This window comes from Larus michahellis, chromosome 9, assembly GCF_964199755.1.
Source record: "Larus michahellis chromosome 9, bLarMic1.1, whole genome shotgun sequence".
Classification (NCBI taxonomy): Eukaryota; Metazoa; Chordata; class Aves; order Charadriiformes; family Laridae; genus Larus; species Larus michahellis.
In genome coordinates this window covers 29,700,971-29,716,653 of record NC_133904.1, presented here as the reverse complement: position 1 = coordinate 29,716,653, position 15,683 = coordinate 29,700,971, and the positions used below count along the sequence as shown (strand labels likewise).

The window sequence follows — 15,683 nt, the reverse complement described above, 5'->3', positions numbered from 1 at the left end:
TTCTCGCCGTAGGAGGTTTGCATAGGAGCTTGGAATATTTTTCTAATCAGCGAAGAGTCTCTTGGCTCTGACGATAACTTGCAAAGCACAGAGGAGCGAGGCAAGGGAAGAGGGATGACTTTTTCTAAGGGAACTAACAGAGAAGAGGTTAAAGGCGAATGGGGAGGCACAGCATGAAAATCCCGGCACCGTCTGCAGCGCTTTTAAAAAAAATAAAAAACACTGGCCCAAAAAGTTCTTTGTGCCCTTTGAGGCAAAAGCTGTTCTGGTGCTCTTGAGGAGAAAGAAGGAAAAAAAAGTTTCGTAATCCATGTGCCCTATTTAAAGAGACTTTATTTTTTTTTTTTAAAACTTTTAATAACATTGCAACCACAACTTGCTTTCCTTCCCCAGCCGGCGTGTTTACCCGGCTCTGTGTCGGATGTGCCGCTGTGCGTGGAGTGTTGCAGTGTCCTGTACGGGCCTGAGGAGCGGGATGCCAGCTGTCGTGGCGAGGGAGGCGTGGAGAGAGGGGGGCCGTGTCCTTGCACCATGGCATCCTGTGGTCGGTGGCGTTGGGAAGGATTGCTGTCCTCTGGGAAGGCGGGTGGTTGCTCTGGGCTTGCTGGGCCAGTCTTGGCGCACGCGTTGGGAGCTGCGGACAAAGCGCTTCAGCGGCACACCCTGGGAGGTGTGCAGGCACCCGATGCGATGGAGACACTGTTGTCAAAAGTATATTGGTAATCTCTGCTTTGGTCGCAGTTTACACCATAGCTTTCTGCATGCTGGTGTGGGGGGAGGCAGCAGCAGCAGGTCCCGGCCCCACCAGGCGTGCCGGGACAGGGTGCAGCTGGGAAGAAAGAGTCGGAAGTCCTGGAGATGCAATGGTCCCAAAAGCTCTTGAGTAACGTGAGAGGTTATGCAGGGCGAGCAGCAAGGCCTGACGTTGCTCGTGGTAGCGTTGATACCGAACCCCCGTGGAGAGGCATCAGGCCACGCTCGGCTGCAGCCCAGGCTTAACAAAAGGGAAAAATAACACTTAGGGTTTTAAAAATTAAATGCTCCCTTTAATTATTGAATACGAATAATTTTCATGCAAATTGAGCCAGGATGTGTGTTTCCAGAGTGACACGGTTGAGAGCGGTTACATCGTGGGGTGTTGGTGACCTGTGAACTGAGAGGCTGGTCGTTATCTTTAGCATTTTATGAATAGTACCCTGGAGGGTGGGACACAGGCTGGCAGAGAGAGTTGGCTGAAGAAAAAGAGTTTAATTTGCACCGGTGGCTTTCCTTTCTATTGCTTTAACTTGCAAACCGGGGTGTGTGTAGGTATGTTGTCTTTACATACCTGGGTATGGGTATTTTGGAAGCCTCCTGGTGAGGAGGGCTGTAATTAAGGGCATAACCGCGCAGCGACTGCTGCTGGAGGCTCTCCTGCTTGCCACGTGGAGAAGATGTGGGTCCTCAAGTCTTTGAAGGTGGAGAGGGGAAAATGCAGCCTGGCTTTTCCTAGCAAGTTGATGGTCTCCGTGTAAAACTTGAGCTTCACGGGGCTGTTTGGCACAACCTGGTGTGTGTGAGAGTGGTCCTGGCTGGGTACCCACGGATGGACACAGCGTCGCTGGCTCTCAGCATCGCTTTGAACCACAGAGCAGAATCACACACAGAATCACAGAATGGTTTGGGTTGGAAGGGACCTTCAAGATCATCTCAGTCCAGCCCCCTGCCCTGGGCAGGGACACCTCCCACCAGACCAGGTTGCTCCAAGCCCCGTCCAGCCTGGCCTTGAACACCTCCAGGGATGGGGCATCAATAACGTCCCTGGGCAATCTGTTCCAGTGTCTCACCACCCTCACAGGGAAGAATTTCTTCCTGATATCCAATCTAAATCTACCCTCCTTCAGTTTGAAGCCGTTACCCCGTGTCCTGTCATTACCCTGATCCAGAGTCCCTCCCCATCCTTCCTGTAGGCCCCCTTTAGGGACTGGAAGGGGCTCGAAGGTCTCCCCAGAGCCTTCTCTTCTCCGGGCTGAACCCCCCCAACTCTCTCAGCCTGTCCTCACAGCAGAGGGGCTCCGGCCTTCGGATCATCTTCGTGGCCTCCTCTGGCCCCGCTCCAACAGGTCCATGTCCTTCTTGTGCTGAGGGCTCCAGAGCTGGACACAGTACTCCAGGTGGGGTCTCACCAGAGCAGAGCAGAGGGGCAGAATCACCTCCCTCACCCTGCTGGCCATGCTTCTTTTGATGCAGCCCAGGATGCGGTTGGCTTTCTGGGCTGCAAGCGCACATTGCCTGCTCATGTTGAGCTTCTCGTCCACCAGCACCCCCAAGCCCTTCTCCTCAGGGCTGCTCTCAAGCCATTCTCCGCCCAACCTGTAATTTGTGCCTGGGATTGCCATGACCCAGGTGCAGGACCTTGCACTTGGCCTGGTTGAACTTCATGAGGTTCGCGCAGGCCCACCTCTCAAGCCTGTCAGGGTCCCTCTGGATGGCATCCCTTCCCTCCAGCGAGTCGCCCATGACACACAGCTTGGTGTCGTCAGCAGCTGATGTCCAGGGCAGATGAAAGGTTGGATCTGTAGCTGATGTGGTGCATTTGGGAAAGCTGCAGCACTGCAGGGGCTTTTTAGATGGCTTTGAGGACGCTTAGCGCAGGGCGGGTGCTGGGGGTTGAGTCCACATATCCTCTGTGACTAAGGTCCTATAAATATTTTCCTTTTCGTAATGGGATGTCAGCAATTACTATTTCCTGATTTTAAACACTGTACAGTTTGTCAAACATTTGTCTCTGTCTTAAATTAAGCCTGGAGGAAGAATTCCTGTTAATTTCAAATCAACGCGAAAGGGGGAGAGAAAGAAATTGCAGACTAGCCCTTTTCTTGAATCAATATTTTCTTTAAAAGCTGAAATGTTAACTGGATCGTAAGGGGTTTTTTTTGCCGTTTTGAAATGCAGCTTGTGTTTAAAGAATGTGTGCATTTCCACTGAAAATTGCTGATGCTGGTAAGCGTGGCGTTGGGCACGGCTGCCAGCAGGCGTTTGACCCAAAGCGGGCAGGATGGGACCAGCCTTGGCAGCGGTAATGCGGTATAATGTTATCCTCCCTGTTTCCGAGCTCATCCTCTCGTAATAACTTCATATTTTTTTCGTTCTGTTTTGCAGAAGCCTTTGAAATTGTAGTACGGCATGCGAGAAACTTCACCAACAGCATGTTTAGGACCCACTACCAGAGCATGGGGCCCAGAGCTCTTAAGTTTGTTGGAGAACTTTTCACAGATGTCTCGCTGTACATATTGGGCTCTGACATCAGGGTTAATGACATGATCAATGAATTTTTTGACAGTTTATTCCCTTTGGTTTACTCTCACTTGATTAATCCCGGCTTCCCTGATCCCTCCGTGGAAATGACTGAATGCCTGCGGGCAGCCAGGAGAGACCTCAAAGTCTTTGGTAACTACCCGAAGATGATGATGACGCAGGTGTCCAAGTCGCTGCAGGCCACCCGAGTCTTTCTGCAGGCGCTCAACCTGGGGATCGAGGTGATAAACACTACTGACCACCTAAAATTCAGCAAGGACTGCGGACGAGCGCTGCTGAAGATGTGGTACTGCTCGCACTGCCAGGGGCTCCTCCTCGCCAAGCCCTGCGCCGGCTACTGCGGCCTGGTGATGCAAGGGTGCTTGGCGGGCGTCGTAGAGATCGATAAGCACTGGCGAGAGTACATCGGGTCTCTGGAGGGGCTGACCAAAGGCATGCATGGCATCTATGACATGGAGCACGTCCTCCTGAACCTCTTCTCCTTGGTGCGGGATGCGATCGTCTACGTGCAGAAGAATGAAGGAAAGCTCTCCACAACCGTGAGTCGTTTCCTGCAGTTCCCCTGGCTCGCTGCCGCGGCAGGGCTCAGTTGCGTCCCATGAGCTCTACATGTTGAAACCAACCGACCTCTTTCCTCCAGCCAGCAAACCCCAAATGCCTCCAATTGCCAGCTCCTCTCTCCTTCCCTCCCCCCACTTTTCTGGTTTTTAAAAAACTTTTGGTAGCGTTTGAAACTGGTGTTTGTGAGGTGAAGGTGATAGCCTTCAGTTAAGGGCTTTGCCTTTTTCAGGTTGGTCAGAGGTGAAGGGTGTGGAGTCATCCTGGCATCAGCATTGTACTGGGGCGGGGGGTGAGATCAGGAGCTGAGGTGTCCCAGCATCTTCAGTACTCCCTGGGCGCTGAACTCACCTTGGGCAGTTCCAAGAGGCTGGTCCTGCTCTCCAGGTGTCCCCTGCCTCCTTTAACATCACTGCAGCGTACCTCCAAATAGATACCAAGTGGAGGCACGTACTGTGGCATCCGCTAATTCCTGAGGTGCTAAAGGAGATGTAATTTTCCCTCTTTTGGTAACTCGTTCCAGTTCTGGGCTGCATTTAATCCCAGGGATGAGGTTATTCCTTATTTGTTAGGAGAGAGCTGCCGCTTTAAAAAACCTATTGTGTGAGTTTCTGAGCCTCCCGAGAAACTGAGGCTTTCTTGGTCAGAAAATCCTGCTGCTCTGTTTGAACGCCAAGGGCAAATGGACTGTGGAAATATAACACTTGTTTGGCAGAGGAGGTTTTTCTTGAGATGCAATTGAGCTGCTCCGTGCAGGTAGGGTCGAGTTGGGGATGTGGGGCAGAGGCGCGGGAATGTTGTTCTAGTTTGCTTAAAGCCAAGGGAGATTAAAATCTGCCACCGTTTCCCTGTTGGCTGCTTGTTCCCGTCATTCTTGACTCCTGTTTACAAAAGAGCTGTGTTTATGTAGGTCACTGTAGTACTTGCACTGTAAGTCACTCTTATCTTTTTTGGGGGACTGTGGAAATGTATCGGCTTATGGGTTTGGAGCGATGTGGCATTCGGCCAGCAACACTCTTCTGTGCTGTTGCACGTGCCGTCTTTGTGCTATGATTGCCTGAAACATGCCACCACACATATGCAGGCTGTGAAATAATGTGGTGGCACCCGGGCGGTTTCACACCCCCTGGGCATTTTGGCACACGTGGTGCAGGCTCTCTTCATTGCTTAGAAGGGATTTAGGGACCAAATCTCCAGTTAGTTGGGTTACTTGTGTTGCGTTGAGCTGGGGACGAACTTTTTACTGGGGCCTGTTGTTATAGTACAAGGGGTAAAGGCTTTAAACTAAAACAGGGAAGATGTAGACTAGATATAAGGAAGAAATTTTTTACAATGAGAGTGGTGAGACACTGGCCCAGGTTGCCCAGAGACGTGGTGGAGGCCCCATCCCTGGAGACATTCAAGGCCAGGCTGGATGAGGCTCTGAGCAACCTGATCTAGTTGAAGATGTCCCTGCTCCCTGCAGGGCGGTTGGACTAGATGGCCTTTAGAGGTCCCTTCCAACCCAACACATTCTAGGATTCTGTGACCAGGAGGAGGCCGAGGGCTGGGTTTTGGTGTTTTACAGCAGGCTGCCAAGCGTCTCTCGTGTCCCTAGGACTGCAGGGAGGTTCCAGGTGACGGGGTCCAAGGGCAGCAGCTCTGCTGGGCATGACTTCTGCTGCCGTGGAGCCAGGGCAGGCTCTTCTCCAATCGGTCAGAACCTGTCAACCGTCTCTAGAACAACAAAGGCACAGAGATGTAACTGTAGGGTTAGCTTGAGGTCAGATGAGATGGAGAATTCGCGTTACAGGTGATAGTGATGTATACAAGAGGGAAAACCCAGCTGAACTCTAAGTCGGCAGTTGGCATTTCCAAGGCAGTAAGAAACAAAACTTACTTCTACGTGTAGTAGAGCCTATTTGACCTCAAAAGATCAGTTGGCATATTCAGCTGTGAGCGAAAGCATCCTTCATGTTTTGGACCAGCAAACCTGCTGTGCTCGTAGGTGCCAAGGCAGAACCGACACGTTGCCCTTGCAGGCTGTGCCAGGTTTTGCAAGCACACACAACATGTGCATTGCTGTATGGTCCTGAAAGGTTAAGCGTTTCTCCTCCTGTACCCTTCTTTTATTGGCACAACAGTAAAAATGCACTTTTTCTTGAAGACAACCATGTATACAGTGAAGGAACATGGCTGTCAGTTATCATATGGAATTTTGAGACCTTGATCTGTCTACAGAGAACGCGTTCGTGTGGGAGGATGAGTAGATGCAGTGCCACTAAAGTCAATGCAAGCCATGGCAGTAGAGCCATAATCTGCCCATCGGCTGCCAAACCAGAACATAAATTGACTTCCTTTAAAATAAAAAAAAAATCACTGAGCGTTGCAAAACCATTCAGTGCTTTCATACTTGATAGAGCTGTTTGAATTCATTAGTGCCATATATAGTTAGGTACTTATTTAAACATAACTCCTCTTGATTACTTAACACTTGAGTGATTCTTTTATTTGCTCTAAAGACATTTTTGAGTTATAGGAACGCAGAGGAAAAAAAATTCAGGCCAAGCAAGCCAATTGTCTGGCAATTGTCACTGAAAGAGAATGGCCACTGGGTTTTTAGTTTATTTTTAAAACATTGCTGTTGCTCAGCTCAGGCTCTTATGTCAAACCTCAGCCCAGAGCATCTTTTTTTTTTTTTAGAGGAATAGGGCAGTAATGGAAGTGCTGACAGTCTTAACTACAGCATTGCAGATGGCCTGACTCTGATAGCCGCTCTGCGTCTCGGAGCTGGGGTAAATATCTCTGCCCCTAAGTGATAGAATACTTTTTTTTCCCAGCTGTGCTGGAATGAAAGTTTCTCTGTTAAACTTATCAGCACATATTGAGTTTCAAAGAATACACCCGGAAGCAAGCAGTTGTATTTACTGTTATCCTGTAAATATGATTGTTTTTAGACACTGTTGTTATATCAAAGTATAAAATGCTGCAGGAGTTGTCTTTGAAAACGTGGGACTTTGCTCTCACGCTGGCTTCTTATTACTGACCTTGGCCACCACTGCTTCTGTAGGCAAAGTTCAATTCACCTGGATGTTATTAAAGATAATGACAGGTTATTTAATTGTCGTTAAAATCCCCTGGAATTATGGAAAACTTATCTTCCATGTCCGTAGTGATTATAGCCTGAATAACAACACTACTGCCCTTGCCTGTCCTTTGGGCTTCTTTGGTTTTCCGCGGCATTGGTGGCACTTCTGCGGCAGTTATTCAGGTCCTGGGGTGTGTTACCTGACTGAGCATCCTTCCTCCATGCGGCTGCTCCTCTGTGCCCCTTGCCACCCACCCCTAGGCTGGGTGCAGGGTTTGCACGGGGACCCGGACCCTTTTTATAGCTTGCAGCAGACCTGGCTACAAAAGGGCACGCGAACCTGAGCTCCAGAGGTGTTGCAGAGCCTCCGGGAAGGTTTCTGAGGAGCTCTGCAGTCCCCAAGAGTAGGAGTCATACTCTTGTTAATTTGCTTTTGGAAACTCTGTGCCTCCAGGCGTGCATTTAAATGTTAGCCTATGCGCTGGTGGTGTTCCTGGTGTGTAGACAGCAGTGCAGAAGAGTGAATTCTGTAATATTACAGCAGTAAGAAGTTTCCATCCCAAGCCTTGCTTCAACAGTTAATTTGTCAGTGATGGTAGCGTTAGGGCTTGATTATTTCCACGATTTGTCTGTTTAAAAACTTCACCCTTAAAACATGCTATTAAAATACTTTGTCAAGGAGGCTGAGTCTCAGGAGGGACTGGGGAAAAAACGTTCTCTCTAGGGCTATATCTATATACTATCAATTTTCCTGTTTGCTACTTTTTCCCTGGTTGAAAATGTGCCTAGTACGTCTGCTCCTCGTAGATAATTTAATCGCGAATGTAGGGAAGAGTGATTTTTTAGTCTGTTTGTGCTCTCTGCTACAAACAAAGACAATTGGAGAGAGGCAGTACAAGTAAACTCCAATGAATGTTCAGCCCCAACACCTCTTGAAGCTAATGCTTTCTCTGCTGTTGGAAATACAAGAGAGACGACAGGTCTGGTTGTCTTACATAGCTAATAGTTGATCTTCTCTGGGGTTCTCTACCTTAAGCCAGCACTGCAAAGTTATTTTGAAAGGTTGCAGGGTTGAGGTGAAGCCTGTTGATTTGACACAGATCTTAATTTATCTATGTAAATGTTTTTCTCTTAATGCTTTCCCCCCTTCCCCGTAACTCATCAGGGGTTTGAACCCATCCCAACAGAGCGGGAAACAACAGGCAACTCGTAGCGTAGTGAGACACGAACCAAGAAGGCGGCTTGGGGCGAGGCCGTCGCCGTGTATTGCATGTGAGGAGGGGGATGCACTGCAGGTGTGGGTGGTCAGAGAAAGGGATGTGGATTTTGGCTGTGTTCGCTGCTTGGTCCCGCACGCCCAGCAGGGCACACGTCCCCTCACAGCGCTCCCGATGGGGGTGGCAGGACTTCTCCTGCCCTTCAGCTGTCGCATGGTGCCTCTCTGTCTGGATGTGGAGCTGCCGTTGCCGATCCCCGCCTCGCACAGCGGGACTCTCTGCTTGGCAGGACCCCTACGTGTTAGCGTAATTAGGCTCGGACGCGGAAGACGCTGTGGAGCTGATGTGTCTGTAACGTGACCGAATCTGGGAATGAGAGCAGGCTGCAAAGGAACACAAGATCAGTCTTACAAGTCTCACAGAAAAAGTTATGAAAAAGACCAGCAACCACCAACACAAAACATATCAGGAAACTTCAGTTAGTCCAGGCTTGTCAGGCAGGTGTGCCCAGCGTGGGCATCTGCGTCTCCAGCGAGAAACGCAAAGACATGGGCTGAGAGATCTGCCAGCCCCTGCTGCTCCCCTTGCAGACACAGAATCATAGAATGATTTTGGTTGGAAGAGACCTTTAAGACCAAGTCCAACCATCAACCTAACACTGCCAAGTTACCACTAACCCACGTCCCTCAGCACCACGTCTACATGACTTTTAAATCCCTCCAGGGATGGTGACTCAACCACTTCCCTCAGCAGCCTGTTCCAATGCTTGACAACCCTTTCAGTGAAGAAATGTTTCCTAATATCCATCCTAAACTCCTCTAGCGCAATGTGGGGCCATTTCCTCTTGTCCTGTTGCTTGTTCCTTGGGAGAAGAGCCTGACCCCCCCTGGCTGCCCCCTCCTTTCAGGGAGTTGCAGAGAGCGAGAAGGTCTCCCCTCAGCCCCCTTTTCTCCAGGCTGAACACCCCCAGCTCCCTCAGCCGCTCCTCACAAGACTTGTGCTCCAGACCCCTCACCAGCTCTGTTGCCCTTCTCTGGACACACTCCAGCACCTCAGTGTCTCTCTTGTGGTGAGGGGCCCAAAACTGGACACAGCCCTCGAGGTGGGGCCTGCCCAGTGCTGAGTACAGGGGGACTGTCACTGCCCCAGTCCTGCTGGCCACGCTGTTCCTGATACAGGCCAGGATGCTGTTGGCCTTCTTGGCCACCTGGGCACACTGCTGGCTCATATTCAGCTGGCTGTTGACCAACACCCCTAGGTCCTTTTCCCCTGGGCAGCTCTCCAGCCGCTCTGCCCCAAGCCTGTAGCGTTCATGGGGTTGTTGTGACCCAAGTGCAGGACCCGGCACTTGGCCTTGTTGAACCTCACACCATTGGCCTTGGCAGAGATGTGCATCTCTATCTGCAGAGCATTGCCTAGGAAGGAAAGAGCAGGGAGCTCAGCAAAGCGATTTAATTCAGTCAGAACTGATGACTGTATTTCTAGAAAATCCCGTTAAGTTGCAAAATGAAGGTAGCCAGACCTTAGTTCAATCCATCGCAACCCATCTGTGCTCTGAGCAGGTCAGAGGAGAGGTACCAGCGCCACGCGGGAAGAGGGCGCAGTTATCGGCGTGCTTGCGCTGTGAACCGAGCCCTGATGGTTTACTTCCCTGTGAACACCTCTAAAAGGCTGCTGAGGTCTGGGTGACCGAGGTTCGACAGCTGTGCTGCAGGCTGGGTTTGGTTTTAGCCCAACATGGGAGCGCTGACACCAGCCAGCGCGGGCAGAGTGCGGGGCTGTCACCCCAGCTCGCACGCTGGCCATGGGGACGCTGCTGGCAGAGCCCGGGGAGGAATGGAGTCGGGCAAACTGGACCCTCGTTTGCGCTTGAGTTGGTTTTTTTTTGGGAACCCTGGTAGGGAGTCCGTGGGCACGCTGAAAAGATAAGCTCCTTTGCTTGCTTGTAGCACCGCAGCGCGCAGCGGTGCTCTTTTGCAAATCGGTGTAAAAATTTGCAGTGCCAGCAGATGCAGAGGGATGAAAATCAAGAATATGTAAGCAGAGGGACTTTTGGCACCCAGGGATGAAAATGTCACCTCTTGCCGTGCGCAGTGGCTCAGTGCATTTGCGGGAGCTGCTTTTGGGGCTGGCTCACCTGCCGACGCGCTGCAGAAGCCGCTTTGCTCGGTGGGTTGCAGCGGCAGGGAGCTCCGGTGAGTTTTCCTATCTGCTAATGGATTTCTTTCTGGGCTGGAGCTGGCAAGAGACTTGTGAGGCAAGCTTTGAAATTACAGCGCTTTTCGAGAAGTCATTCCCTTTGAGATGCCGAGATCGGTTTCTTTGTACTTTTTAATGCGGGTTGCTTTCTGTTGGCGTCACTCCTGGGATACTCGTCTGGATGTACAGCCTCCGTATTCTCAGTTTCTTTATCGGCAAAGTTTAATCCTCAGGCCGGTCTCTAATGCTAGCTGGTAGCTAGCTCCATTTTTCACTTAAAGCTGGAAATAAGGGTGAGGTTTTGGTTTTCAGCGAGCTCAGACCCACTCGTAGCTATCCCAAGGTGTGTTTATCGTGTGCTTTTTGTTAAGCGTTTTGTGACAGGCAGTGCAACGTGCCTGATAAAGCGTGTTAAAGCAAGCGTCAGTTCCCGCTGCAGGATGAAAATAAACCTGATCACCAAGGACGGTATCAGCAACCTTCCCATTCCCATGAAAATACCTTGGGAGTATTACGATTACTTGTCTGAAGAGGTTTCAGGTATTAAAGACTTTCTGATAGTTGGGGAGCATATGGCAAGGCGCTGAACTGTGAGGCATTGATTTTGATCTAGAAATCCCCGTGTTGCTGGCGGCTTGGCTGGCGCTGCAAGAATAAGGGCAAAAATTATTCATGCCTGCAGTTTTGCAACCCGGTATCAACAGTTTTGATCCAGTGACTTTGGCACGCTGCTGCTGGTCTGAAATCTTTGGTTTTGGGTTCAAATACACAGCAGCAAATTAAGGGTCTGCATCTCACTTTTGGAAGGGGCTTTGGCATGGATGCCCTTGACCGTCATTTGCCTCTCCAAGGGAGTGAGGCTCAGAGGTTATTCTCAGCCTATAGTGAAATTTTTACCTATCTGGCCTGGGGAAGGAGGCCATTGGTGTCACACTTAATTAATTCACTGCTAACGAGAGCTTTGCCTCTAGAGGACACAGGTAGCATGCTTTCATGGGCTTTGATCAGCCTTGCCCTTTTTCTGCTGGGCTCCAGCATGGGCAAAGTGGCATCCTGGTCTCCCCTCCTGCTTGCCCTAATGGCGCGGGGAGGCGCTGGGTCAAATTGTCAGCAAATCGGGTCCAGACAAAGTTGGGCAAGAGCGTGGGGCTGTGCTGAGGAGCGCGGGGGGCTGCGCAGAGCTGCCGGGTGGAAGCAGTGGTTGAGGCCAGCGATGCTCAAACCCGCCCGTGCAAAGCCAGAGGAGGTGGCGTGGAAGATCAACATGGGGTTAATTTAAAATAGCGTTTGCTTTTGCTTCTCTATGTAAACTTTTACATTGTCCTCTCCTTTTTTTGCTCTCCCTCTGTCCTTTTCACTTGATGTGTTCTAGCCTCTGGCATGTTGTGCCATTTCAGTGGAATTTGCAGTGATGCTTTTTTTTTTTTTTTTTTTAATTAAAAGTAGAAGGTAGCTGCTAAGGGTGCCTCCTCCTCCCCGTGCACACACACGGCAGCACAGGGAGCATCCTTTGACAGCGTGTTTGATGCCAAACCCAACTTTGCACCGAAGCTTGCGCGAATCTTTTCCTTGACTTCAGTCAGAGGCAGATCACTCAGCTGGCGGCAACTTCATCCCCACTACTCCGCGGCTTAAAAAGAGCTTTTTAAGGCTGCTGCATTTTAGGGGCGGGAATATCATACGGCGCCCACTGAGCCTGGCTTGATCTCACTTCAGATCATGTGCTGGCTCCAGCGCAAGCAGGTTGCATGCGGTGGGATGTCTTGCATCTTTTCCGAGCTGAAGTCGGAACAAGCGGAAAAATTAATTACTGGTATGTGTTACCTGTTTTGCACGTACCGTGCTTTGGCCCCTTCCTTGTTTTAGTGGAGGAGCTGATTTGTTGTTGTGCAACTGGCTCCCAAGCGTTTAAAAAGACATTTGGTTCTGAGATGCCCTGGCATTAGTACAAAGAGCTAGCAGAGGCAGCGGTGCAGGATGCGGTCTTAACAGTTGGAAATGATGGGACACAACTTTGCGATATTGTGCAGCTTTCTTCACTGCATCTTCTTTTTTTTTTCCTCATCTCTCTTCTTTTTTTTTTTCCTCATCTCTCTTCTTTTTTTTTTTTCTCATCTCTCTTCTTTTTTTTTTTTTCTCATCTCTCTTCTTTTTTTTTTTTTCTCATCTCTCTTCTTTTTTCCTGGCTCCTATCAGGGCTGTATTTAGCAGCCGGACCTGGGATGCTTTGGGATGTAGGAGAGGAAAGAGCTGGCGATCACGTCATCCAGAGCAGACTGTGCGCACTGCAGGAGGGGATGGACGGGGGGTGTCTGGTCCCTGGGGTCTGGGCTTTGAAATTTCAAACCGTCTCATTTCGTATTAAATTGTAATGGTCAAGGACATAACGTGAGGTCTTGAAGTAGATTGGATTTAAGAAGAAAAAAATTTAAGTTTCAGGCTGAACCAAAGATCACAGCGTTCCCTCTGGCTCTTGTGGCTTCTGCTGCCTCGGGAGCCGTGGGAGAGGCACTGGCCGGGGGGAGCTGCCCCTTCGAACCCAACAGGGAGCGCTGGGGCATGGCCCTATGGCTGGGGTGAACCTGGAGCCTTACAGCTGAACCTCCCGCAGAGTTAAACCAGGCTCCTGCTCAGGGCCCTTACTGGGATCCACATTTAGTTCACCTGAAGGATGCTACAAGCTAGTGCCTGGCAGAACCAGGGAGGGTTTTTAGGTCTGGGCTGACTCCCCTGGCTTCAGCCCAGCCCACGGAGTCCTGTCCGTGGCATGAACTGCCTTCCTTCTTATTTAGTTGGGCCAGACCGTCCCTCCAGACAAGCCGTTGCCCTCTACGCTTACTGGGAAATCAGGGAGCTGCCTCTGGGATTCTCTCTCAAAACTGGCTGCACGTCTCTGTTTTATCAAAGAGATAAAACTGTTTTATCAAAGAGATAAAACTCCCCGAGTATCAGCCTGGCAGAGACGGCTCCCTCGCTTGCCGCGCAGATTGCTGCAGCCTCCCGCAACCTCTATTAACATAGATGCCTTATTAGCAAAATGTATTCTGGCCCATTTCCTTTCCCCAAGATTTTTATCCTCGCTGAGACCCGCGGCTTTGCGACACCAGACTCGTGCTCACCGATATTTTTCTGCTTTTTTTACGCTAAACCCTCTTTTGGCCTCATTATCCGTGCCTGCCGTTTGCAGCAAGCCCTCCGTCTGGGGTCATTCGCCAGCCGTCCTTCATCTTCACTGCACCGAGTTTACTTCCAGTGACAGTAACCCCCGTGAGCGTCGCTGCCTTAAAACTGGGACTAACTCCCCCATTAGCGATGCTGATGAACGAGCCAATAACAAACCAGAAACTTAAAAGCGACCCTCTGCAAAGCAGAAATTGTGCCCAGAGCCGCCCGGGCGGAGTGGCGGCGTTTTGTTTCGCGCTGGCGAGGATGAGGGGCTGGGTTGCAATGAGGGCTTTCAGCTTTATTTGGAATTCTCTGTCCATGTGTGGCGAATTATATCATTTTTACATCTTTAAGGTGCTGGGCATGAAAGATGCCATCTATGAATATATTTAGCTGGGGGGGGGGTAAAAAAAATTACAACAAAAAAATTGAGGTGGATTTTTCAGCCGTTGGCTGCAGCAACGCACCCTGGTTGCCGGCAGAGCTCCCGAGCGAGCTGTCCTCTCGGCCTCTTCGGGTTACTGCAAAATGAACCGGTGGCTTTTTCCATCCCTACCTGTTGTGTTCCCCCACTAATAAACCCCCGAGGGCACGGAGCCTGCTCTGGGAGGGCGAAGTTTGCCGCTAACTGCGTTATTCTTTCAAAGCCTCATTTGAGCGCGAGCGGGCTGGCTGCAGAAAGCTGTGCCGATAGCCTACAGCTACTTCGGCAGAGATATTTCTGTTTAAAAAGAAAAAAAAAAAAGAAAAAGAAAAAGCAAGCCAGCAGTTGGGGAATTTAACAATTTTTCATGCAGGTGTATCTTTCTAACCTAATCAATTTTCGCACCTAAAATTCTCTTCCGTGCCAGCAGCGGCGGTGGAGATGATGCTCCCGGGCGCTGACCTGGCAAGGGCGAGCGAAGCCTGGTGGTTCGCGAGGATAACTTGGGGGTGACCGATGTGCTCCGCGTTATGTCTTTCTAAAGCTTATTAACTCTCCAATTGCACATATTGATCTGCATCACTGTACGAATAAACTCCGCTCTCTGGAGCACCGGAGAGCAGGAATTTCTGTACGCACCTCAGCTGGTGGTGCTGGTGTTCAAGTCATCCTTCCTCTCTCTCCTCCCCGAGGGACAGCCCAAAAAAAAACAGGAATGAAAAAAACAGTGGGAACCACACGGGGTGGCGCTGGGATGGATCTGACCGGCAAAATGGCACCGGTGGCTCAGGGCAGACGGGTCCCAAAGGGTTTGCATGGCAGATGCTGAAAAATGTCCAGGACGTCTCTGAGGCTTGCTCCGTGCGGTTCTCGCTGCTTAGAAGCCAGAAAGCGCTTCAGTAGTGCTTTCCACCTGAAGATTATTGTTGGGAGATTTTTCTTTGCAGTGAGTCGTGGCAATGCCCAGCTTACAACATGTAAGGTGAGGAGAAAGTAAAGGTGATGCACAAAAATGCATTGAAATTATTTAGTCTTTCCTTTTTTTTCCTCCATCTAATGCTCCCACCCCTCCTCGTTGAGGAATTGTTGCGTAGCAATTTAGTGGAATCCTCTTCTCATAATCAAATTCTAGCCCTCGGTTCGACGACGTTGCTAAAGGTGGTGTGATAAAGTGGAATTCATTTCATTTCTGTCTGCAAACAGCCTATTGTTGAATGAGTCACTTTAATATATTAATCAGACGTATAATATAGCATTGTAACGAGGTTAAAAGTGCACCTTGATTTCCATTTTAAAGATATCCTCAATCAAGCGGAAGCTAATCCAGCGCTGTGAGACATTCCGTAATTCAATTGTACTAACCGCAGGACATGTTAAAACAAGATGTCTTACAACAAAAGTCTCGAAAAAGCCCTGCAGTTATTTATATCTTTATGGAAAATAATGATTTACATTTTCAATAAGCCTGAATTTGTCTTTGGGAAGAATGTAATTCCTTTATCGTGGGCAAAAATCTAATGGGAGTCTTTTTACCTTGTCTGCTGTGTTTTGGGTAAGTTATCTTGGCGCTGACCTTTAATTGGATTAGGCTAGAACTGACTGTCAGGGGAAAAAAAAATAATAATATGGATCTGGTAGCTTCAAAATTAAGAAAAATCAACAAATGAGGGGAAAAAAAAACAGTGGGGAAAAAAAGAACACAGGGCCTTCCTGAGCCCTTTGTTGGCCTTGAATGGATTAATTCTACCAGCAGCTA

The 15,683-nt window shown here is 49.7% G+C and overlaps 1 protein-coding gene across 3 annotated transcripts in view; it reads left to right on the top strand.

Moving 5' to 3' along the window:
* The window catches only part of GPC3 (glypican 3), a 172,656-nt gene that overhangs the window by 74,470 nt on the left and 82,503 nt on the right, over positions 1-15,683 (top strand). For all 3 annotated transcript variants that reach the window (XR_012589033.1, XM_074600861.1, XM_074600862.1), the window contains exon 3: positions 3,142-3,836. Coding sequence is in view for 2 of the 3 variants with exons in the window: in XM_074600861.1 (XP_074456962.1) it covers positions 3,142-3,836 (695 nt within the window). In the remaining variant the exon portion in view is untranslated. The remainder of the gene's footprint in view (positions 1-3,141; positions 3,837-15,683) is intronic.